The following is a 27,834-nucleotide window of genomic DNA, read 5'->3' on the forward strand; positions in this document are numbered from 1 at the left end:
AATTGATAATGAGTACATGCGACACAATAATGAAACTAAATTGAGGTTGATTATGTAAGCAACTTGTCAAGTTTGTTTTTAAGCAGGTATGCGGTAGTCTTCATTGAAGTTACGCAAACGTTTCTGCTGACAAGGAAATATTGTAAGAAATAAAGACAACCTACATATAGAATGTATCGAGTCAGCTAATTCAGGTTCATGACTTACAGTATGTCGACATCTGATCACCTAATTGGAATAATAAGTTATTATTAAAATAAGACCTAAATAATTACAATTAAATTGTGAAAAGGAGCAGATAAAATAAGGTTTAATGTCTTAATGGTTATCACGATTGGTTTAAACATGCACTAAAACCAGACGTAAGTGCAAGTTTGAACCAATAAATTATTGAGATTTGCGATAAAATAATGAGTCTAGGAAATTGTATATTTAGTATGTAGAACTACATTTGTTTATGGATCTTTTGTTATATTATTAAGTTTTGTACTTGTGAACTACATCAATAAATCAATATGTCAATCTGTCTTCTAAGTCGTCAGAATCACCTTCACATGTAGCACAAGACCACATAGGTGATTTATGATGCTCTCTTTCCACATTTGTGCGGCGGCTTTAAGCTTTTTGCCATGTGCCAAATGTCAAATTGATAGCCCATCCATTCATATTTGCTCCTTATCAATTTCCTAATTCCTCTATGGCGGTTCAACAGAAAGAAGGTAATGTTCATTTTTTCTTTTAGGCGATCTAGAACTTTTTCGCATGCTGCTTTGCCTACAATTAGACCTTTTTGCAGAACTACGAAGTCTATAATCTTAACAGAATCGAGGTCCATTACACTGTAAGTCACATATTTTGCACTGTAACTAGGTGAGTCAAATTGGCCATCACCACGATTCGCACGTTTTTATCTTTTAGGGAATTGATAAGTTGTTCATGAATCTGAAAATAAGTACATCTGACTGTTGGTTCTACGAATTTTGAAATTATTTTATAAAATGTTGTCTTGCCGATGAAACAGAGTTGTAAAGTTTTTGAAAAGTTTTCAAATAATTTGTATCTTATATCGCACAAGTATAACGCAGAACTCACTGCTATGCTTCACCTCTGTTTGGACTTCCACTCCCAATTACGGGCATTCTGGCACACTGCACTAACTTTTAGCAATGGTCCTATTGTTTGTACCAAATATTTGTAAAAGAGGAATGACAAATATTACAGAAGAAAAACAAAATTTGTAATGCTGACCAGAATTAAAAAAAAAAAAAAAACACTTTTTGACTCCCTATTTACTTTCTGTTTCATGTGCAGCGTCCTCAGAACCTGATTAATTAGAATTTTAAGTTTCTTCTTCTATTTGAAAATATGTCTCTAAGTCATTTTCTGCTCTCCCCCATCTGATTCACCACATACATTTCTTAGCGTCTCGCACCCTATCTCACACTGCACAGCTTTGTTTATATTAGGTTCCTGTGAATTTTCAGCCTCATCGAGAACTACACACACGTCAATATTTTCAGCTATAGGTGCATCACTGCAACTTGCTATTGCTTCTTCGACAACCTTCTTTCATTTATAAGCAGAGAAGCGCGTAGTATCAGAACTGTCTTGGGGAGATTCTCCTTTCATAAATAGGGAAGGGACAGAAGTTTTCTTAATTTTCATAGGAGTTTCATTGTCTTTCATTAAACGTCTTTTTAGTAAAGACGACTCTTCAAAATCAGTTTCACGGAAATGACTGGAACACACAACAGTAGTTTTTGATAGTGTAAAACCTTTTCTGTTGATTTTCTTCACTCATGTTTTAAATCTTTGCAGTAACTTTTCTCTGTTCGGAAATACATGAAATGATAGCCCTTCTTCCTGTTCTGTTTTTGTTGCTCCCTCTGAACACGAAAAATCACAACACCACGGCATTTTAAACTGTATTACGATACAATTTCTTCTGTTTAGTCTACTGTAGTTCAAAATCGTTCATATAAAAGAAAATACGTCTACATAAAACCACAACATTGGTATGTGCTGGTTTTATGATTAAATGAAAAGCAAAACACGACTTCACACAATCATAACTAAGTCCGAAATTCTGTTCACGTTTACTACGGCGAGAGAAGATTATTTCTTTTAATACAAAGCACTGCGCTGCACTCGCCGATGTCGGTCTACTACACAATCAGTTCAGTAGCTGTGACGTCGTAAGTATTTGTGCGGAGTCAGTAAGTCAAGAACCATGCCTCGCATTGACATGCGGCAAATTACATTCTACTTAGATTGAAAAACGTGTTTGATTAAAGCCAACTTAATTTTATCGCAGACTGCTCCTTTAAGTGTGGGCAAGATGCAATTTGCAAAGCAGATAGCAACAAGAAAAGTGGTTGGAATATACAAAAGATGTTCTGAAACAAATAAAGGCACAACAGTGGCAATCAGATATTACATTGGAAAACAGAAAAACGTTTGGCATTCCAAATGTGTTCATTATTCTTGAACCTCTGTAGGATAACGAAGCATCAGCAGCAAAATTGCGACTAGCATTGGTGGTGGTCATAGAATGTCAGTTGAGTATCAAAATATTTATATAAAGGACACAGCAGAGAATGTCATAAATAATACATTGCAATTTTGAAAATTAAAATATACGTGCAATCATTGTAAGGAAACAATAAAATAAAATAAAGGATGAAGTGAAGGCTCACTCACCTTTCTGTCAAAATCTCGTTCTCCTCTGTCATTGCTTCCAGCTTCAGCTCGTCGTTCACTATGTCCAAGTCTTCCTAAAAATGGAGAGCAAATAAAAAAGAAAGATAGCACAACTCACACAAATAAATATGATTTTAGATGCCACTAAATTCCATGAAAGGTAATGGATCGGTGAAAATAACGAAAGAGAATATTAAAAAATGGAAATTTTGTTTTTAACTGTAAAAATCAAAATGTTTCAGTTCGATAAATCTGTGTTTATTTTGGCCCTATGACAATTTAAAGCCTCTCAGGACGAATTTCAAGGGACCAGCACGTGCGTGGAGCTGCGGTCCTTTGAACTGACACCCAGCTGTCATTCTGACAGACTTTGTTCTTAATTCTAACTAATTTTATTTCTCAGTCAGTTCACATGTTGCGCTCTTATGAAGAAGAGAAAGTGGCAGACCAGCATAGGAAGGAGGGATATCGATAGTATATAATATCATATACATGTTGTACTTTGACACTCGTTTTTTCGATTTTCAACATTTTGTTAACATTCAAAATGCTCTAATGAATGCAGTTTTTCCCCAATCTCAGTGAAATTTTGCACTAAAGTCAAGTAAAATGACACATGTGTTTTCTTCTGCTATTGAAAGTATTGCAATCACCATTGTCTTGAGGATGTAATAAGTTTTTAAAAATCTGAAAATTAACAACAGGCTAATATATATTTTTTTTCTCAAAAAGTAATTGCAAAAATATGAAAAGCATGGGTCATATTTTAAATACATCTGTCAGAAATAAAATAAATATAAATTACAAAAAAAAAATTATGTAAACTTTGGAAATTGGGAAAATTATAATTCAGTATTGAAAAAAAAATACAAAAATTAATTATACATAAAGTAATTCCAATATCAAAATGAAAATTCTTGTACTGCATGTCCTCATTGTAAGAAACGTGTGGTAAAAGTTTCAGAATAATTGGTGTAAAAAATGTACAAGTTAGAAATTTCACCGATCCATAGCCTTAAATCACAATGAATCCTAAAAGAACTGAGGAGGGCCATTCCAAACCGTATTAAACCTACCCACGGACGAAATTGAGTTTTATGCTCTATCATCCTGTGAAGTCTGTTTGGGAGTCATTTCACGTCAAATCGCACAGCAACAAGACACGATCTTCACGTAAATGGACGAATTTTTTTTCACGAATTCCAGACATCAAATAAGGAGGCATATTGTTTATTTCCATAATTATTCACGATTTGTGTAGTTATGACTATCTGAAATTACGCAAATTATGCACACACTGTCACATAAGCTCACTAGTTCCACATACAGTTCAGATTTGGGGTTTGAAAGACTAAATACAATACTTTTAGGCCTATCACAAATAAATTTAAATTTTGGTCTAATATTTTTAATAGTTTTTCAAACCAAAATTACATTAAATAGCCCAGTTAAAAATCTGACTTGTTCCCTGGTGTTATTATCTATAAACTACTACATTTAAAAATGTGGGATCTGCATATATACATTTGCAACAATTTATTTTCCGGAGGCATGCACGCGCTCGCGATCTCTAGCTAATGAACTGTTTGCGGCTGTAGGCTGGCCTATACGTACATGGTGCTAGAAGGCTGCACGCAGAAACTTTTATGGAATGCAAAGAAAATGTATATATAACCTGAAAATTACATAGCTATTGCAGATTTTTCCGAAAATTATTCTTTTGTAACACAAGGTTCAGTACAAGGTGTGCATTGGAACAACTGCCAAGCCACAATACATCCTTCTGCAGTATATTTCAAAGAAGGTACAAAAATTAGTCACAGAAGTATTGTTGTCATCTCAGAAAGCATGAAACATGAGACCGATTTCTTTCACTTTTTTCAATCCGAAGCAATCAATTCCTTAAAGCAAGAATTCAATAAAATGAGAAAAATTATCTACTATTCCAATGGATCAAGTTCACAATACAAAAACAAAAATAATTTTTAAAATATCTGATTACATGAAGACGCTTATGCAATTAGCATTGAACAGCACTTCTTTGCAATGTCAATGGTAAAGGTCCATGTGATGGCACTGGAGAGGCTGCTGTTACACAAGTTGAAAGTTCTTTGACAAAAAATCTGATAAAATATTTTATCAAAGATGTTTGATAAAAGATAGGATTTGGGGTATATTACACTACATAAAATCTTTTATGAACTATTTTATCAAAGATAACCAAAAATTAGGAACAAACGCTCACCTAACACTTGATCCACAATAGTTAACAAGAGTTAATGGGGATTTGTTGATACTAATATTTATGCATTTAGTTTATGATTTGTTGATATTAATATTTATGCCTTAAGTTTATGATTTGTTGGTACTAATATTTATGCCGTAAGTTTATAACACCATGAATGAAGAACAGTATTATGCTTGTTTAGCTACAATTAGTTCAATTATTACAATATGCATGTTACTGAAAAAGAAACGCCTGTGGGTTAAACAGTGGATTACAAAACGTGATAAAAGAGGCATCCATCAGAATTTATGGAAAGAGCTATGCAAGGACTGGAAAAGTTATACAAATTATTATAAAATATTATTATTATGTAATATTAATATCTATATTATACAAATTATTTATTTCCATTTAATTTTCTTCATGATGAAGATCTGGAACACATTCTTCTATACTGTCCCTCCATAAACCACAAAAGAAGTAAATTTAAATCATCAGTACCAGTTGCAGAAGACACAGCCCTGCAGTATATATTGACTACACCCCAACTCTGGCTACTAGCAACAGGCATCTATAATGAACACCGATCAAAATACCCCTCATTTCTCGTGAAAAGCAATAGACTACAGTGGACTTCATGTTGTCAGCAAACAGCTGGATACATTAAGAAGATTGATTGACTCCTTCACACTCTGATATCAGAATTTTTGTGGTAGCAACAGTGCAGTTATATTTGCGTTCTGCCATATTTGTTTCAAGGTATACAATTCTTTTATCAAACAAAACAAGTTGCACTTACATTTTATAAAAGATCTTTTATCAAATAAATCTTTATAAAAGAAAACCCATTACACTGTCATATATTTTCTAATATATATTTTATAAATGATCTTTGTCACAGAACTTTGATAGTGCAATAGCAGCCGAACTGTTAAAAGACTTGCTACGAGAGCTAGCCTGCAACCTATAACACCAAAAAAACTGTTTGATTGGGCACTAAAAACATTTCTAACGTGTCATTTTGTTTCCTGAATAAGCACAAAAACCACAGTGAAAATTTGCAGGCCAGATATCACAATCCAAAACCAATAACTGATATACATTAAAATTACATTCTTTAATTTCGTTGTCAAACACTGATGCTTTAGTAAAACAATTTTCTTTTGAGAAAGAAGGTAGACAAGTGAAAAGTTAGCGTGAATGATAACAGACATTTAAAATGCAAAACGTACAAATATTTGAAGATATCATATTAAGTGACTACAAGTGCAAGGTAGCAGTGTTTCATTGAGTGACCTGATTGGTACTGGGTGTAATGTTGCAATGTTGACTCGATCATCCAGTGTTGATAAATCTCCCAGTGTGCAGTCAACACTTCCGTTCCACTGCTGCTGCATTGGTCTGCTACACATTGTTTTGTAAGTAATTAATTTGGCTGCAAAAGGGTATCTGTCGGATACAGGGGGGAGAGCCATTAATCCTTCCCACTGAAGGCTTTAAGGAACCAGCCTGGACAAATACCCAATGTCCCATCCCTACCTTCCTGTGGTGCAGCTGTTAGTAAGCATGATTTTACAAGGGAGGGGCTATTCATCAATTAGCACTGGTCAGCTTGATGAGTTAATGACTGAATTTGGTATAATTTTCCTCTATCCAATACCTAATTCCCTCTTTACCCTTTCCTTTCCAGTCCTCTGACTGAACTCTTACTTTCCTCAACCCCGACGGCATTAGAGCATTCGAGGCCTAGGGGTTCATTTCCCTTTCCTTCCTCCTCTTTCTACTTTTCTGTTCCTAGTGCTGACCTGCTATGGCACTAAAATCGTCCTCCAGTGGCTTAAGGAGGGAAAGCTGGTGATCAACAAGATCTCCCAGCTAGGTCCAATGGACCCGTCAACCAACAGCAGGTGTGGTCCTCCAGACATTCTGGGGGTTGTGTGTGAATGAAGTAGCCACCAAAACGTTAAAATATGGTGTTCACTTAAATCGGCTACAACTTGCCATTTTCACTCCACATTTCTGAAAAAGCTCGTAAAAGATTCTCCTTTCTAAAAAGACTAGCAGGAAAGAAATGGGGATGCTCTAGGAATACTTTGAACACTACATACAAAATGTTTATACAGCCAGTGCTGACATACTGCGGAGAAATTTTAATTACTTCACCTTTCATAAAAAGGAAATAGAATATGTTCAAAACCAAGCTCTCAGACTTATTACTAGTGGAATCAAAACAACGCCAATAGATTCTATAAGATTCCTCACTAATATTAACAGCATCAAAATGACAATAGAAGAAAAAGCACTGATTCAATATGAAAAACTTATCAGATTACCAGGAAACAATTGGCATTCATACAGTCCTCTCTGTAGATTGAAAACTAAAAAAAGTTTCATATCCATGGTTCAAGAATTAAAACAGAAAATCAATATCCCGAATTTAAAAGAAAACTTACAAATTAAACCAAATCCTTTAACTCTATTAAATATAGAATATAATCTAAATTTAACAGAAGAAATACTAAAATCAGAAACACTGAAATAATGAAACAGTTGTCTTTAGAGACAATTAATATTAGGCACCCTCCACAAAACTGGCTTCATTTATACACCGACGGATCCTTGATCTCCAGAGAACAAGGTGCCAGTGCAGGTGTTACGTGCTGTCTCTTCTCACTTTATACATCTCTTGGATATGGAACAACAAGTTTTGATGGTGAAATCATTGCAATAAGTGAAAGTCTCAGGAATCTTCTATGCCACATCAGTAAATTTAAGAATGCAGTTATACTGTCAGACTCCAAAGCAGCTATTCTATCAATAGTCTCTAAACACACACCTTCATCTCAAACAGCAGAAATAAAATGCTCTCTCAATTAATATCACTCAATAAAAGAATTGTATTCCAATGGATACCATCCCATTGTAGAATCCTGGAAAACGAGAATGCAGATGCATTAGCAAAGAAGGGCAGCACTGCTACTTACAGACCTGTTACTAAATCTACGTATTACTCTGTGAAAAGATTTATTATATCTACATACTTAGACTTCAATGAACAAAATTTGATAACACAATCTCAAAGAAAAAAATGGAACTCTCTGCATCATAATCCACAGTTAATTCCCGATTTACCACGAAAATCATCTGTAGCTGCATTTAGATTGGCAACAGGCCATGATTGTTTGGCCAAACACCTGCATAGAATTGGAATATATCAGTCCCCTAACTGCCCATTGTGCAACTGAAACCAAGAAATGGATTCGGAACACCTCAAAATCTGTGCTTCAGTGGCTGACCATGATAATATCTTTGAAAAATATTGGAGTGCAAGAGGGCAAATGACTTTATTGTCGAACGCCTGGCATCAGAAAAAACAACAAGAAATTTCCATTAAACTATTAGAGATGCCGTTGTGATATTTCCTGCAATTATTAAGAATACTTCAGTGCACGTAGTAGGCATTTTTTTAGATTTTTAATACGGCTATTTCACATTGATATCTAACTTTTAAAAATTGAATCATAAAAAAATGTTTGTAATAATTATATTAAAATCAGTTAATAAATATTTAACAAATGACAGTATTTCAAGCTTTTAAATGCATTAAAAATTTTTTTTAACATCAATACCCTCAGAAATATGACGGTTCAAATATTGCATTCTGCGACATTTTAACGAATTTTAACATGCAATATTTTAAATACATGTGGACTTAGGCAGAAATAAAAATACACATATTGGTTTATTAGACCCATAGGGTTGGTAAAAAAATATAAACGCAATCAGAAAAATGAAGGTCAAAATTTGTACAATTTTGTGCGATTTGACATGGAATGACTCTTGGGTCTGTGTTAAATCCCCTTCAAAAGAATGCAGGAAACTGGGTGTTCGTGGCAAACAGTATTATGTCCACATTTTTGTCCGCGTCCTACCATACTCTGTCCAACAGCAGTTAATATTTTTCATTGCAAGGTTGTGTATCAAGTTTCCTGCACTGAGAAAAACTAGCACCAATTTACAGTATTGACTTATTGTCGACCTTTCTACCAGTTCAGTGCCGTTGCAGTGCAGTTGTACACGTTGATTGCAATTATTTGCCTTTTGCTTAAGTTAGATTGAATAATCAATACTTTTTAAATGCAACCCTAATGTTATATTTAACTACTACACTATGATGCCCATTAATATCCGTGAAAATGGAGGGAGAAGTGCCTATAGGTGAGAATATCAGACGAAGCAAGAGAGTGAACTTCGTTGTAATATGAGGGTCACTCCAAAAGTAATGCAAAACATTTATTTAAAAATTACATTTTTATCCTACAACTTTGCTATTTTTACAGAATGTTGATACATCCTTTGGGAATAAAATGTCACTTTTTCACATGGTCCCCGTCCCTTTCAACTGCCTTACGCCACCTTGGAATGACGGCCTGTATACCTGCACAGTACAAGTCTGGACCAACACGTCTGAGCCACTCTTCAGCACGAGGGAGTTGTCATCTTCAAACCTCTTTCTGCAAAGGGATTCCTTCAGTTTACCAGAGAAATGGCAATCGCATGGTGCCAGATCAGGACTGTAAGTAGGATGTTTCAGTGTTGTCCATCCAAGTTTTCTGATTTGGTCTGTGGTTTTGTGACTATTTCATCTCCTGTCACAATTCTTGCAAGAAAGTCATCTCCATCATTCTCATACTGGTCCAAAAGTTCGCTGCACACTTTTTCAGGTTTCTCTGTGGGCTTCTGTCAACGTCCTAGGAACCCACCAGGCACAAACCTTTTTTAACTCCAACTGTTTCAATACTCGTATTATGCACATACTTGCATCTTCTACTCCAACTCTGAGTGACAATTCTTTCATTGTTATGCATTTGTCAGCCACAATCATGTTGTAAACGCGCTGCACATTGTCAGAACTTGGTGCAATGCAGGGTCTGCCGTTGCGAGAAATATCCCGAATAGTGACATGCCCTCTTTCACCAGATAATCTGCTTGCCCACTGACAACTGTACTGCGATCGACAGCTACATCTCCATACAAATTTTTCAACCTCTTGTGAATGTTTCCCACTGTCTCGTTCTCACAGCACAGGAACTCGATAACAGCACGTTGCTTCTGACGAATGTCAAGTACAGCAGACATCTTGAACGAGTACTATCATGGCGCCACTCATGGGAACGACTTAAATTAAATTTGAATACAAGCGAGAAGGATGTACCTATGACCTCCATAAATTACAAAGATGCATAATAAAAAATATATTTAAAAAATGTTGTGCATTACTTTTAAAGTGACCCTCGTATTTTTACTACATTTTTCAATCAATATGTGTTTAGGAGTCTTATTTCCATTAAAAAATTGTTTTCTACAATAACCATGTAATGTACAATTGAGTTTTCTTGTTTCAATCTGCAGAAACAGTTCGAACCACCATGTCAGCATAGGGAAGGTCGGTTACACTGATGTGCAATTCCTGCACAAGATATATGCAGGATTAAGGAAAGGGTTCTCTCAACATAAAAGAAAGCTGATCAAGAGCGATAGCATTAACGAACATTACCTTTGTGATTCAATATTACATAGGAGTAAATCAAAGAATGTTACCTATTATTTACACAATTACTTCGGTTGAATTTTTACAAATATTGAGGAAGAATTTTTTATTCTTTTTTTATGTTCATGTCAAACTGTATTATGTTCGTGATATTTTCTGAATTTCAGGACTGTCTGATGTAAAAGTGATTTGAAACAATTGATTCTAAGAAATGAAGTTCTTCCAGTAATTAATGATTTTAGTATTTTAATTTATCTCCCTTAGGTGGCACATAAACAGTTTTTATTCTGATTTTGTTTCAGTATTTCATTTGTGTACAGGTGGTAGTTTATTCTATTAAGAAGTTTTTCTAGAGCCTTTCCTCCAGAATTTAGTAAGCTTACGGGTCAATACTTAGATGAATTCATGTTGGTTTCCTTCTCTGGTTTCGTTGTTAGAATTATATTTGCTGTTTTCCATATTTTGGAAAAGCATCCTCTGCTTAAGCATTCATTATATTATATTATCGTTAGAGTGGTAGGAAGAATTTTGAATGTACGCAGAAGTACTTCTCTTGTAATTCCATCTAGGCCTGGTGCTTTCTTGCTGTTGAAGCTTTCAATCATTTTTCTTATTTCTTCTGCCGTAAATTCTCTATCATCATTAGTATTAATTGGTTCGTCTATCTCCTTTCTAATGGTTTTGTGTTGTTATCTTCCTCTTTATCCTCTGTGATTACGTGATCGAGAATTTGATTCATTGTGTCAATTAGATTTGTTGTTTTTGTGCCGTCAGATTTTTGCATTGAAGTTATACTGCTATTGGTTCGGAGTTTTCCAGTTGCCAATTTATATATTTGTGACCATGGATTAATTGGATGCTCTTACATTACAGAATTCTTTCCAAGAGTTGATTTTTTCTTTTCTAATTTCAAGCTAATATTTTCTCTTCTCTTCGAAATATGTACGTTTCCTGGTTTCCCGTAGTTCCTCATTGTTCTTTGTTCTTTGGTATAATCTTCTTAGAGCGTTCACCCTTTTCCTATTTATTGTGAGTGTTTGAGTACACCATGGGACTGATTTCCTACTTGTCTTGATCTTTGCTATATTTGTAGTTTTGAAAGATTTTTGCAAGCTGATTGAATTAAGCTGAAGAATTTTTCAACAAAGGTTTCCAGTTTAGTTGTTTCTGAAGCTAGTTTAGTCAGGTATTTATTGATTTCTTCTCTATTTCCACAATATTAAATGTTTTTGGTACAATTTCAATTAGATTAAGGTCAAAGGTATGCCATTTTTCTTCTTTCACTATAAATCGTAATGCTTGATAGTTGCTCATGTTATATTGGACGTTATGAAATATATTATACTTGAGAATATTGTGGTCGGAACAACTTCCTTCAGGGCTTATCTCCCAATCGCTCACAGCAGCTACAAGCTTGTTGTTGGTGACAGTTAAGTCTATGTTGCTGGACCCTCTGCTACTCTGGAAGGTAAATCTTTCACTCTCCTCATTTACTATGTAGAGCTGTTTTCTTCCGATGTGTTCTTCTAGTTCCCTGCCTCTTCTGTTTGACGTGGTCATATCATGTTGTAGATTTTGCGTTGGTGTTCATTGCTATTAAGACTCTTTCTGCTTTAACGAATTCTAATAGTTCATCTACTTTCATTAAGTTGCTTTCTATAGGATGGTCTATGTGGAAGTATATATTGAGTGCACAGAGTTTATGTTGTCCATGTATTATTTCTAATGTTACAGTGTCTTGATTCGACAACTGTCTACTAAGTATGGCATCTAGTTTATTGTTTGTGATAATTACGGCTGTCCTATCTCTCCCTATGCCTAAGTTAAATATCCTGTATCTTTTGAAGATTCCAGCAGTTTTATTGTGATATAAGTATGGTTCCTGGATGAAAATGATGTCCGGATTCTCTATTTCGATTAGCTTCATCACACTGGCAGTTGCGGCTTTTGAATGTTGGAGGTTTATTTGAAAACATTTCATCTCATTTTCAGTTTTGCAGTGATTTGTCTTTTTCTGCAGATATCTTGTCTCCATGTCAGTAGTCAATGTTTATCTTGTAGGCTTGGACAATCTCTGCTTAGTGATGAGTGGTTCTCACCTATCTTTTCTGTCTTGCTGTAGCTATTAAAGGCTGAGCAATTTGTGAACTTGTATTCTGATGCTTGAGTGTTGCATTCGTTAAGTCTGTGCACAGAGGGCATGTTGTTTCCCTTTTACACTTATTATGTTATGTCCAATAGCATCTAATCGGAGACAAGTAGTCTGCATATTTCAGCTTAGTTTGGAGAATGATTCTGCGAGTCTGTGGACCTCCTTCAAGTATCATGTTGTATTTTCTATGGTTTTAATTTGATATGTAGTGGTTTCGTAACAAGCTATTTTTTATAGTGATGGGTTGTTAGAACTTTCACCCCTTATCAGCTGTCTGCAACTGCTTATTCAATGTATTCGCATTTACCCTCCAGGAAAACAGTGAGGGTTTGGAATTGAACAGGTTATATCAGCTTCTTATCTATGCGGATGACGTAAATATGTTAGGGAAAACTCCAGAAACTATTAGGGAAAACACGGAAATTTTACTTGAAGCAAGTAAGAAGAGAGTTTTGGAAGTAAATTCCGAAAAAACAAAGTATATGATTATGTCTCGTGGCCAAATATTGTACGAAATAGACATGTAAAAATTGGAAATTTATTCTTTGAAGAGTTGGAAAAATTCAAATATCCTGCAGGAACAGTAACAAACAGAAATGACACTTGGGAGGAAATTAAACGCAGAATAAATATGGGGAATGTCTATTATTATTCAGTTGAGAAGCTTTTGTCATCCAGTCTGCTGTCAAAAAATCTGAAAGTTAGAATTTATGAAACTGGTTATATTACCAGTTGTTCTGTATGGTTGTGAAACTTGGACTCTCACTCTGAGAGAGGAACAGATGTTAAAGGTATTTTAGAATAAGGTGCTTTGGAAAATATTTGGGGCTAAGAAGTTACATAAGAATGGAGAAAGTTACACAATGCAGAACTGGACATATTGTATTCAACTGACATAATTAAGAACCAACATTAAATCCAGACATTTGAGATGGGCAGGGCAAATAGCACATATGGGCTAATCCAGAAATGCATACAGAATGTTAGTTGGTAGGCCAGAGGGAAAAAGACCTTTGGGGAGGCCGAGACATAGGTGGGATGACAATATTAAAATGGATTTGAGGGAGGTGGGATATGATGATAGAGACTGGATTATCTTGCTCAGGACAGAGATGGATAACGGGCTTATGTGAGGGCGGCAATGAATTCTCAGATTCTCTAAAAGCCATACAATGAGTCAGCTACAGAAATATAGGATACAAAAAGCAAGAGCAAGTTGTAAAATAAGGTGCTTGTGGAATATGAAAGGCAGCATTGGCAACTAATAAGATTCATTAATTTTCAGATGCAAAGTGTCGAATGGAGTGAATAAGGAATAAATTAAACTCCCTCCAGATCAAACTGTGTACAGTAAAGCTAACAGAGACCCTCTACATACTTCAGATTGTCATAAATTATCGATACTAGAAATTTGCCAGATGTGGAATAGCTGGCAATCTCACAAATATGTCGAAACTATTCGCCTAGAGGTTACAACAATGAAAATTAAGTAAAACAAGCAGCTGACATACTTTAAGATATAACAGTTGTCGAAGATAAATAATAAGGGGCAGTAATATTCTTAAAAAAAACATAAGATAACTCTGCCAAGGGCAATATAAAACTTGTAAACCCTAAATATGGAGTCTGTACCACATCACTTCTAACAGTATATATTGTGACAGCCGTGTCGAGAATCGAAAGCACGTCCTACAGAAGGGAGGGCGCGCAGGAGGCGCGAGAGACAAGGCCAGTGTCGGTGAGCACTGGGGGCGCGGCATGGCGGAGGGAAGGAAGTCTGGCCGGCACGAAGCAAGATGGGGAAGCTGGAAGTTTTGAAAAGCTACGCGAGCCGATTGTTGTAACGAAACATCCAGAAATCAAAAGACGAGAACGTGTAATTTAGTAATAAATAGAAGACACAAAGAAGGCCAAAGCCAGTCAGTTTGGTGAAGCAGCTGTGAGCGAGGAAGCCAGCCTTCGAGACCGGGGAGCGACTTGAGTGAGTTTGTGAAGCAGCAGTGAGCGTCCAGATGGAAGCAACGTACCCAGGAGTCTTTGGTTCGGTGTGCAGTGAACTTTATCCGAAAGTTCGAAGTTCGTGTACTGTCTCTGGAAGTCTTGGGTTCGATATACTGTGAACTTGAGTGAATGAGCTAGAAGAACTAGCCAAGGCAAAAGAACTGTGAACTGAGAACTGACAGTTTTGTGTTGTAAATAGTGCTTTGTGAACATTAGTTGAGATTAGCAGTACATTGTTGTTCTCAATAATCCAAGTGAATTGTCATTGTCGTCTGTGAAGTGCAATAACGAATACTGTGTTGCTGTGTGGAGTGAAATACCCATTGTTGATGGGAGTGTTTAAATTCAGAAATAGAAAGCCATTATTGTTGTGAATAAAAGTTACATTATTGTTTGAATTAAAAGTCACAATATTTAATTACATTTCCCTCCTTCTTACATTCCATATATGTACATATCCCACGTTAACGAATAATCAAATTTCAGACCCTGAAATCTCCCAGTGTCTCTATGCTGTAATTCTACAGGATCTTAGTGAATTCACAACAGAGATTGTAAAAACAGACACAATGCATCGTCAAAGTAGACATTTTAAATCCATTGCAATGCGCCCAAGGAGAAAATCCACTGATGGCTGGTATAAATTCTCTTCTGATTGATGGTACACAAGGAGAGATGTAGTGTAAACTGAAGTGTTCAAAATTTAGAAAGCAGAAAATGGTTATATCAATAACTAGAGTGGAGAAATGAAGAATACTTACCCATACTACGTGGAATTTTCTTCAAATATTTGGACAGTGTGCTGTCTATTTGAATTCGGAATTATTTCCCTTCCATGAAGTCAGAGAGGATAACTTCATACATTGGAAGGAGACCCATAAATTGTTTCAAACATGTTATAGAACAGGTCAATAGGAACAAATTTTATCAAACAATGTTTTATGTAAGACAACTATCTATTGAGATATTATTACTTTTTTTTTTAAATAAAAATGAAAATTCAACATTAGCAACATTACAGATTGTGAATAGCAGTACATACTACGTCATTTCACTACCCTGGACAGTGGTGGCTGTAATTTCGTCTGCCCCACCTACAGTAGCAGGATATGAGGAGGAGTATTGTAATTTTAGGCACAGAAAACTGTCTTGTGCGGCAGTAGTAATTCTCGGTTTCCCTGGATGTTGTTCTTCTTGACTACCAAATTCACGGTATCGACTCCACATTCTGGATATTTCGCCTCTTCCAGTATTCAGAGCCCTCGCTGCGGCAGCTTGTGTTCCACCATTTTCAATTACACCAACTGCTCTAAATATGTCATCGCGGCTTAAATGACGACGAGAATTCATTTCTACTATTTTTTTAATGTTTTACATTGTTGAAGTTATCCTAATTCTCAGTTACATATGAACTAATCACCCTATCTGACGCACTAAAATAAGAAATTCCAATGTCATCATCATCATCATCTTCCTAACAAGTATTAGGCCAAGTGGCCTGTTACGGTCTCAAACTAGAATTTTCAGTCCATCTCTTCTTTGGACGGCCTAGAGATCTTTTGCCATATGGATGGTAATGAAGCAGTGCTTTTGGAATTCTGCATCGATTCATTTGTTCGAGATGACCCTTCCACTGAAGTTGATATTTGCTGATGAACTGCATAATGGGTTCTATTTGAAGTTCTTGCATTAGGTCCTCATTTTTTTTATGATCCCAGCGAGTATATCCAGCTGTTGCTCTCATGAACCTCATCTCACTTGCTGTTATTCTACTGACATCTTTATTCTTCACAGTCCACGCTTCGCTACCATAGCTTAATACTGGCTGTGCTAAGGTTTTATACAAGCCTATTCTTGTGTGTCTTTGTACTAGTGAAGGTTTCATGATTTTATTAATGTAATAATATAAATAAATAAAAACACTGGCTGCTATGGTGTCTGGTGCATAGATAAATGAATAACTCACTTATGTGTGCCCAATGCTTAGTACTTATTTGGGTTTGGAAAGAATTTTATTAATAAAGTCATCTGTTCCTTAGACAATTTTGATGTGTGTACTTTTAAACAAATTGTGAATGTAGACACAATGAAACAGAGGAAGAAAATAATTTTGTGTCCTTAAGGGGACACTCAACTATATTTTGGAACTTTTTTCCTATTTGACCAATCTTTTTCAAATTTGGAGAAAAAGTTTAATATACACATGGAAAGTATCATGCAAAATCTCAGCTCATTAGATCCAATACTTTTCAAAATAAAAAATATTTCAATTTTTAATCAATCATTAATTGAAATATCACTTTTAATTATCATTTTTTATTTTTTGGCTTTGTGTATTTTACTGTGACTTCTCAATGAACAGGGGAAGAATTCTGCGTATTGATTTAGTTCTGTCACGTAAATTAGTGTAGAAATTTAATTTTTCATTTCTATGACACTTTTTCTCCAATTTTTAAGTTCAGTGTCCCCTTAAGTACAACACATTATCCTATACATTGCAGGAATCTGTCTTTACGGACAAGTGCAGCAAGGAAGTATCGGACAGCAGTTAACAATTTGCACTTCTCTGCAACAAGACATAATTAATAATAAACAGGGTGACGACATTCATAGACTAAAAGGTGGTGCAAGTGCAGTTGTAAGGGGACAAACAAAATGCGAGTTAGATACACAGAGTATTCCCTGTGGCATACCCACCTCAGGTTCATATTTCACAATAGTCGCCGGAGCTTCCATCTTAGATGTGAGATCACGGCCGTGGTCCACATACTCCTCCTTTATCGCAGTCACATGATGCTCCAAAAAATTCAGTTCCTGCAGAACCCAAAGACATGTTAGGTAAGCAATCTATTACAGGCTGTTACAAGATAATTTCAAAATTTACAAGCTATAGAGTGCCCTTGAATAAAACCAACTGCATATGCATTATATTATGAAAAAAATGATGACGAAATAGGCCCAGATCTTAATCTTCACATAATATTACTTCTGAAACTAAATAAAAGCGCAATTATTAGAAAGATGGATAATTCATAACAGAGAATGCAAAAGATCATCCAAGTACAGCATCTTTAGTGTCTTCTATAATTTCACCCTTCAGGACAAACCAATATCTAAAATGTACACCTACGAAACATAAATCTATTAAAAAAGTGAATCTTAAAATTTACAAGAATAACCTAACACTTACCATTACGAGATGATAAAACTCGAAAATCTTACAAAATATGGTGGTAACAGTAAATGTCAGGATTTACCGACCAGCACTGGTCAAAATGTATTCAGCCACCGACATAGCTCAATCAGCTAAGGGACTTGCCTGCCAATCCAGAGTTGCGCTCGAGCGAGGGTTTCACTCCCATTTGGGCTAATTACCAGGTTGGATTTTTTTTTAGGTTTTCCCCAATCACAAGACGAATGTCAGGTAATCTATGGCGAATCCTCGGTTTCATCTCGCCAAATATCATCTCGCTATCACCAATCCCATTGACGCTAAATAACCTAGTAGTTGATACAGCGTCGTTAAAACACCAACTAAAAAGTGTATTCATATGTATTAATTTAATTTAAGAAATATATTACTTTATTTACCTATATTCGACTCATTCTTCTACTGTTGCTTTGGATCTATTCAAATCATAAATTAAAAAAACGAAAATATACCTTAGCAATGATTCAAACAATTTTTTCTGTCATTTTCGACAGTAAATTGAACTAAAAAATAATTGCATACTAATTTAGTTCAAATAAATAGACCATGGATCTTTAGGAAAAAATCTATTTTTCTACTGATAACATAACTATAATTTAGGGACGTAGTATTTACATGTTGTATGGACATTTATGTTTAAAAAATGCTACCTCATAGTGCCTAATGACTATTTTGACGTTTTTACCTATTTTTGCCTATTTCACTCTGGACAGCGAAATTTTAATATATTTTTTTTTCCTTCTCTGCGAAGTGTTATTTAAAAAAAAATCCAAGTGCTACAATATAAGAACCACACAACGTCTTTTCTCTTTTCTATTACTCCCTCCCTCTCTCGCTCTCTCTATCTCTATGAGTGGAGGAGTGCTTCTATTATTGACTGAATCTAGCTAACTTTACTGACAACAATGGGTGCAACCAACAGTTTGGTAATTTAAATACGCTAAAGATTTGAAATTCAGTTTCCAACTGTATGTAAGATGTTTCATGTCAGTGCATTGGTGACAATGCTAAAAGTAGTGAGTTCCATAGCAAATCGTACAGTAGTGCTCAAAATTATTTTGTAGTTAAGGTTTTATGTTGTCAGTACTGTTTGCGTGCACTTACAACAACGCAAAGCACAGCCGTGTCATTCTATGAATAGCATCACGTTGCTGTGGTTGCTTGTTTGGAATATTCTGTGGATACGAGACAAGCTGTTTTAAACGTTTTGAAGAAGGGAAAATTCCAGTCCATCGTTGCTAAAGATTTCGGTATATCACAACTCGTGAGTGGAGTCGATGGCAAAAACCAGAAGGGTCAGTAGACAATAAGCCAAAGTCTGGTCGTTCTCAAAAAAAAAACAGTGAGGGAGAACAGAATGACTTGTAAGCAGTCAGTTGCTAATCCATGAAAATTGGCTCGACAAATTAGGGATGATCTAGAGCAGCACCAGGGACTGAACCTACATGTCTCTGGTGATTTCAATAGCAGACGACCATCACGAAAACCACTCATAAATCCAAAAAATTGGAAGGCAAGATTAGAGTTCGCAAAACTGTATCAAACATGGAACACTTCAGACTGGTATAAGGTGTTATGGAGTGATGAGAGTAAATTTATTTTCTTCTGATAGTGTGCAGTATGTACGTCAACCAAAGAACCAAACAGGCAACAAAAGATACCAGGTACAGACATTAAGCATGGTGATGTTAGCATCATGGTGTGGGGATATTTTACTAGAAGTGGAGTTGATCCTATAGTCCAAATAGAAGGGACTATGGATAGTTTCGTGTATAGTGACATTTTAGAAAAGAATATGGTTCCATATGGAAGGAATAATATGCCACGTGATTGGACTTTTCAGCAGGACAATGATTCAAAACGCACTTCCGGCCATTTAAAAAAATTCTTTGCAGATAGAAAAATTAAACTTTTGGATTGGCCAAGCCAGAGTCCAGATCTTGATCCTATTGAACATCTCTGGCAAGAATTTCGATGTGTTCATCGTAGAAGTTACACAAATAAGGATCAGTTCTTTACTGCCTTATTAGAAGAATGGTCACAACTTCCACTCGAGTGATTACAAAATCTTGTGAATTCAATGCAAACAGATGTGCTGCTGTGATCAAAGCTGGGGGTGTGCAACGAAATACTGATTTTTTTCTCAGGTCCAGAATATTTTTGTTTTACTGTTATATACTTGGACTCACAAATTATTTTTGATGCAGAAGAATTCTCAATTACTATTTATGCAAGATTACTCTTTTTAAACTAAATGTATTTTCGTACTAAATGGATTAGAAATGCATACATTTCAATTATCCACTGGAATTTTTTGCTATTCAATACTTATCTCTATATAATTGTGACATATGCCATCTACAAAATACACCATGTCCCGCTTAGAGGGATCGAGAAATAAATGCTCACCATTTAAAATCAATGAAGATATCATTGTGATTTACATCTGACAAGATTCAGAAACTGTCCAAGTTTATGCACCAATGGTTTAAAAACAGCTGCATGTTCATGCGCATGCACACTAACATTTATCATGGAAACAAGCCTGGCACCATTCAGTAGAACATTACGTCATTGGACCATTCTCCTTCATCGAGGCGACAGTCACAGGGAATGTGTATCTGGACATGTTGTAGGACTTTTGTTGTTGATCAATTCTTCCCAGAATCGGTTTTTCAGCAACATGGGGTGCCACCCCATTACTATGGAGCAGTGCGTGGCTTCTTCAATGCAAACTTTCCCAACAGGTTGATCGGAAGAGGAGAACCCTTGCCTGGCCACCTAGGTCAACCGACTTGATGCCCTTTGACCTTCCCCTGGAGCTTTGTGACAAGTGTTGTGCATCAACGTGATACAGTTGACACTTTGGAAAAATTGAGAGAACGCATTATAAATGCAGATGAGCTAATCACCTCACAAAAGTTATGGAACACTTGCCAGAAGAATGAGTACCTTTTAGATGTCTTCAGGGTAGCTTGAGGTGTACATATCGAGTTGCAGTGATCATTCTCCGAAACTCGGAAAGATTTTACATAAAGTTATACAAAAGTTATGTTATAAAACCATTATTTATACTTTAAATTAGCAAGGGTGTTTGAGAATAAGATTCTTAGGAAAATATTTGGGGCTAAGAGGGATAAAGTTACAGGAGAATGGAGAAAGTTACACAACGCAGAGCTGCACGCATTGTATTCTTCACCTGACATAATTAGGAACATTAAATCCAGACGTTTGAGATGAGCAGGACATGTAGTCCGTATGGGCGAATCCAGAAATGCATATAGAGTGTTAGTTGGGAGGCCAGAGGGAAAAAGACCTTTGGGGAGGCCGAGACGTAGGTGGGAAGATAAAATTAAAATGAATTTGAGGGAGGTGGGATATGATGGTAGAGACTGGATTAATCTTGCTCAGGATAGGGACCAATGGCGGGCTTATGTGAGGGCAGCAATGAACCTTCGGGTTCCTTAAAAGCCAGTAAGTAAGTACTTATTTCTCGATCCCTCTAAGCGGGACATGGTGTACTTTTGAGGGCTACGGTATAAGGCAGTGGCTTCAAGAATTTCCGAACTTTTTGACAGATGTAAAACTATATTCTACCAAACATGAGACAAAGAGTTTAGTTATGTTCTATTTTTTCTTAGTTACTTCTTGACTTTATTTCAAAATTACGATTTTCTTTTGACGACATTATATGAATGCATTAGGCCTAATATTAAAGTAAGCAAATATCAAGCAGATGACATTAGTTTCAAATTATCTAAATTAATTATAAAATAGCTTGCTATCTGCACTCTGTATAGAATACTTTTTTATGTTTTCGAATGATAAAAAATCTCACTTAATTCAGAATACACAAGAAGCATTACATAAGGCAAATGCCAAACAAATCCAAACTCAAAAGCAAACTCTTTTGACATTTATCTGAAGAATGCTGCAAAAAGAATCAGTTTTATAGTGACTTATGTCATGCCATTGTGGTAGCTAACATTCCATTCCAGAAACTAGAAAATGCAGCATTCAAAGTGTTTCATGGAAAATACTGCCACCAACCAGTCCATTCTGAGTCAACAGTGCGAAAAAATTACTTGGATTCAGCCTACAATGACGCAATGAATAGAATCCAACAAGATATTGGAGACTCACATGAGCCGTTCAGAGCAGAAGTGGTGTAAGTCACAATTAGGTAATCTGGGTTGAAGTAAAATACAGCACAAAGTAGCAATTAATATTCAATTTATTTAGTCTATTAGTAGTCAGTGGATAGCACGGAGGACATATTAATTGTTAGTTCAGGCTGTATTTTACAGAATTTTTACTTTAAACGTCATTACGCAATTTTTACTTATACCACTTCTGCTCAAAACGGCTCATATCTGTATATCAGTTGACGAAAAGACTGACGATCTTGGTCGATGCATTGCGAATTTAGTTGTCGGGGAATTGAATCAAGATGCACCATTCTGAGCTTACTTGATATGCACAAAGCAACTTCCTACGACAAACCAGGAAACAACTGCAAAATTTGTCAACAATGAACTGAAAGAAAGTACTATATACAAATAATGTTGACAAAAATAAAGTACAGCTCGCTTAAACAGATGCCACAGCACACATGGTTGCTGCAATGGTGTTGCTCAGGTTGTTCTATCCTTTCATGTTACGTGTTACGTGTCTAGCCCTTCCATGGTATGAACTGCGTAGCAGAACAAGTAGTAAATGTAGAACTTTCTAGGGTCATTACATTAACCTCTATAGTGAAGAAAGTTTTCGTGGAGGCACCATCAAGGATACAGGCTTTCAGAGAAGAGCTCCCATATATTCCTCTGCCACCTCAGCCAATTCTTACCCAGTGGGGTACATGGTTAAGAGCAGCAGAGTACAACAGAGAACATATTTTTTTTTTAAATCCAGAAAGTCGTAAAAAATCTACCCAGAGAACAAATGGTGCGCTCCTGGTGGTCTGGCTGTGAAGCTTAATGTCTGAAAATTTGAGCGCGATTTCGATGGTTTTATTGATCAAATTATGAAGATTGTTAAAGATGAATGTTATTATTTTTGTGTGTATACTTAAGATAGTAAGTAACAATTTCAACAGAACAAGTATAAATAAACTAATAGTTGCTCTGATGAAATTTTCACTTATTTTCAATATTAATTAACATAAACATACAAACGACTCATAAAATAGTCATCAGGCTCTCATCTCAAAAGAAATGTGGCGGCTATTTTGTTGTCCTGTGTGGCTTTGAGATATATCTCACATACAATGACGTTCCCCATTAGCATCCAATCAGAAAATTCCACTGAAACGTTTAGCGCTTCTGGTGGTCAGGCAACAAAACAACGGCCTGCACAGTCTTGCTACTGGAAACTCCTCTCTCAGTTTCACTCCCCTGATACTACCGGCCCGGGTTCGATTCCCGGTCGGGGCAAGTTGCCTGGTTGAGGTTTTTTCCGGGGTTTTCCCAGCAAATGCTGGGTAACTTTCGGTGTTGGACCCCGGACTCATTTCACTGGCATTATCACCTTCATCTCATTCAGACGCTAAATAACCTAAGCTGTTGATAAAGCGTCGTAAAATAACCGAATAAAATAAAAATAAAATAAAAGATACTACCGGACCTGACACTGGAAGCGGAAGTGGGTAAACATGGTGGACAAACGAGTGGTTAATGCAACTGTGAATATATGTGTACTTCAAGTGACTGCTGGGTGTTTCTTGTATCATTTGTCTCTAGTGTAATCGTTAAGGGGTTTATATGTAAGCATATAACAACAGAATTGTGACATTATAATTGATTTCATACAGAGGAAAGCTTGAAAGTGTTATTTGTTATGTTGTTACCAGACTTAACTTTAAAATGCCTCGCACGAGTAGTGTCCCTGGTTGTAAATCGAATTATTATAACAAAAGTTCGTTTCTACATGTATTTTTGTTTCCAAAAGATAAAGATTTAAGGGATAAGTGGACAAGAAGCATCCATGGTCAACATTTTACCCTAACAAACAACTCAGTGGTTTGAATAAAATATTTTGATTCTGATTTTGTTATCAGAGAAGATAAATTTCCATGTGTGGACGGTCCATTCTTAACTGTGCCTAGAAAAAAAGTTGAAACTTCAAGAAGGAGCATAGAAAATTAACAATGAAGTGCAGCACGGTATTGACCAACATATTTATTAATTAGGGCAAGGTCCAAGATGAAAAGCAGGCATTGAAAGATAAAAATAAAATCCATCGCAAGTGTTCCAAATTAAAAAATAGGCTGCTGTGCTCTCCAAACTGTGATCTCCTCAATGTTTTAGTTGTAAAGTCTAGCTAATTTCTTGTGTATGTATCAGTGGATATTACAGGGATAAACTGCAGTGAATAGTGCTATTTCATCCTAAATCAACATCAGTGGGCAGTGTTAAACTGTACGTAGTGAATAACTAGTTTTATTTTCAACCAATCTCAGTGAATACAGAGACAAAGTTTAGTGAGTAGGAAGACAAGACTCCTATATATATAATTTACAGTTGTTGATAGAATCTATTCGTATAATTCAGATAAGACTTCCTAAATTCTGAAGTAATAACTATTCAGTATTGTAGTACTACTGCCTTCTATTTCCTTACAAACTTGAATTTTACAGCAGCTTAAAATGGTCAATTGCCAGTAATCATATATTAATATATCGGGTGTTGCATTCCACCTGTATCAGCCATTTTTCTCGAAAACTATATGATACCGGTACTGGTTGTTGTTTGGTAACCAAAACCTATGTAAAGAATCGATTGGTGGTAGTACCATTTGCCATAACAAACCGGAAGTAGGGGTACCTGTGATCAACTTCAAAATTTCAAATGAGAACATGGGTCATTGTTTAAAAAGAAACAACTTTTACTGAAACTTTTTTTCTAACTTTGTTTACTCACAAAGCAACAAAAATGGTATCTTCTGAGAAACTCGGTATGTTGTTTATGTACGTACAGTCTTCATAGTAAGTGTTCAAAATGTACGCCATCCTGTGCTAAACAATGTCCTGGTCTCCTTCTAACATCCGTGACTGCACTCCAGCCCAGCTGAGAGATCCACAGGCTCCTCTAATTCTTTGTTTCATGTCTTCTGTAGTTGTTGGACGCACCTGGTAGATCATCTTTTTAATTTCCTCCCACAAGAAGAAGTCATTTGGAGCGAAGTCAGGAGATCGGGCTGGCCAAGGTACTGGTCCTCCTCGTCCAATCCACCGTAGGGGAAATAACTGGGTAATAACTCGTCGAGCCCTACGTGAAAAGGGAGCCATACAGCCGTCCTGCTGGAACCACATCATTAACCAAAGTGCAAGGAGAACGTCATGAAGCAACTGCTGCATAATGTATCGGAGGAAATGTGTGTTCAACCATTCAAGTTCTCCTCAAAAAAGTATGGTGCCATGACTCGGTATCCAAGGAGGCCACACTGTGTATTGAGGCGCCACACGTGCTGGTAATCCACTTCACGTAGCCAGTGTGGATTAACCGGAGACCAGTAATGGGCATTGTAGAGATTCACCTGACCATTACTTTTGAAAGTTGCCTTACCAGTCCACAGAATTCTGAGCTCGAAATCACGATCTGTGTGTAGAAACCAGATGCAGAAATCAACACGAGTCTGGAAGTCATGTTCCCCAAGTTCCTGATGGAGGTGAATATGGTAAGAATGAAATTTGCCTTTTAGAATTATAAACTCTGTAGGTATTACGGTGCAATCCTGAGTCACATGGCAAGCCTTCTTGTGGAGGAGAATTAAAGACATGATCTAGCAGGTGCGTCCAACAACTACAGGAGACATGAAACAAAGAATTAGAGAAGCCTGTGGGTCTCTCAGCTGTGCTGAAGTGCAGTCACGGATGTCAGAACATTGTTTAGCACAGGGTGGCGTACATTTTGAACTCTGAAGAGTGTACGAACATAAACAACATACTGCATTTCTCAGAAGATACCATTTTTGTTGCTTTGCGAGTAAACATTAAAAGTTAGAAAAAAAAGTTTCAGTAAAAGTTGTTTCTTTTTAAAAGTAGTTTCCAATGGTACCTTCAATGACTCATGTTCTCATTTAAAATTTTGAAGTTGATCACAGGTACCCTACTTCCGGTTTGTTATGGGAAATGGCACTACCACCAATCGATTCTTTACATAGGTTTTGGTTATCAAATTTTTTTTTTATGAACAACCAGTATCACATAGTTTTCGAGAAAAAAGGGCTGATACTGGTGGTCTGAAACACCCGGTATATATATAGGCCTAATGTAATGACAACATAATGTAGCTTTTAATCAGTGTTTTTTTTTCATTACTGGTGTAGATGTAGACATATTTTTCTGTTACTGAATGTACTATGTCCATTTATGTAGATAAGAAACTTTATTATTTATTACTTCACTGAGAATTTTCTTAAAATAATCTAATCGGTGCCATATTTATTTTAACTCAATGCAATCTATGAAACCCCTCTTCCTGCTGCCATCTTGGATGCCAGTGTCAAGTCCGGTAGTATTTAGAATGTCCTGCATTCACCCATATGAAACTGTTGTGTAGACCAATTTACATAGGAGGCTAGTCTATGCTACACCCACAATAAGATGATAATAGAGATTTACTGGGATGCCAAAGGGGAACCAAAGCTCCAAGAGAAAACCCGTGTAACTTAGACCACAGGCTTGTCCAACACAAGTTATAAATCGGGGATATGCCAAGAATCAAACCTGGGTCCACAGCATTGTAAGTCTAACACTCTAGCCACTAACCACCATAGCAACAACATGGATTACACCTGCAATATATCACATTTTAAGTGACAAAAGGAGCAGCCATTGGCTATTCATGCATTTCAATTTACCTCTGATGAAGGCTTCTTCTCTTCTATATCTGTGTTGTCACTTGTTTGTACAGCCAAAGGGTCGAACTCAGGTTCTATCTTGATCCCATCCATCACAGCTGAAAGAGTTTATTTCATTTAAGTGCCCAAGCTCAGAGCAAGCTTATTTGAAGAGATTAGAACATGTGTTCATGAAACTTCCAAATATGTTTGAAACAGTTATGCACAAATCTGCCAGATACTTAGTAGCAGTTGGTAGATCTTTCGCAGGATATCTTCCAAGAGTCTTAAGCAAACTTCATCACTTTTTCAACCTATGTCGGGAAATTTAAGTTTCATACCATTATAACATCCTGCATTGTCAACTAGTTCTGTTTCCACCATCACTTTAAATTTACAAAGAAAAGTTTTGCAACTGTTCAGTGCTACAAGATAGTAGTGCCTACTGTTTTCAATATTGTTTCTTAAAAAATGTATATCTGTATATGTTACATAGGTATGCTTTACTCGTTTATAGCATTGTGATCACAATATTTACCCTTATGTAATTTTTCTTCATGCACACTAGGATATTTCAACTGGAAAATGCCTCATTTTTAAGTAACCTGTTCCCTGGAAAGAACATAATCCAGCACAATTTAGTAATTATTTCAGATTCTCAATGTGCCAAGATGTACAGTTAATATGCGAAAGTAATCAAATCTACAATGTTGTTGTTTTTAACTGTGCCGAGTTTTTGGCAATAAAGCTGTTAACTCTCTTGCTCTCCAAGATTTCTCACACACAGCAAATTTAGTGGATATTATCTACATGCAAATGTTGTAGTAACGACATATTGAGTGATCAAGCTCGATAAACAACAATGTAATAGCCTATAATGTGCCAAATCTTGCATATTACATCTGGGGAATCATAAAGAGCTAATGATATTGAGACCAAAAAACTCAAATATGAGTCGAAATATCTATGGCGAAAAATACACAAAACACATACAGTACATACATAATACATAAAAAAACACACACACATACTCTCTCTTTCTCTTCTTTCGTGATGAATATACACAATTGTAATTAAATTTAACTTGAGATGAGAATGTATTTTACAAAATGGTATTTCTTTACTTCAGCAGATCCAACTTACTTCTCACCTCA

General features: G+C 36.1%; 1 protein-coding gene across 1 annotated transcript in view; it reads right to left on the bottom strand.

The window, feature by feature from the left end:
• Positions 1-27,834, bottom strand: part of LOC138715521 (zinc finger protein 723-like) — a 49,879-nt gene that overhangs the window by 14,403 nt on the left and 7,642 nt on the right. The window contains exons 2-4 of the mRNA XM_069848552.1: positions 26,702-26,799; positions 17,329-17,445; positions 2,701-2,774 (exon numbers count right to left, since the gene is read on the bottom strand). Of these exons, the coding sequence (XP_069704653.1) occupies positions 2,701-2,774; positions 17,329-17,445; positions 26,702-26,794 (284 nt within the window). The 5' untranslated portion in view covers positions 26,795-26,799. The remainder of the gene's footprint in view (positions 1-2,700; positions 2,775-17,328; positions 17,446-26,701; positions 26,800-27,834) is intronic.

This window comes from Periplaneta americana, chromosome 15, assembly GCF_040183065.1.
Source record: "Periplaneta americana isolate PAMFEO1 chromosome 15, P.americana_PAMFEO1_priV1, whole genome shotgun sequence".
NCBI lineage: Eukaryota > Metazoa > Arthropoda > Insecta > Blattodea > Blattidae > Periplaneta > Periplaneta americana.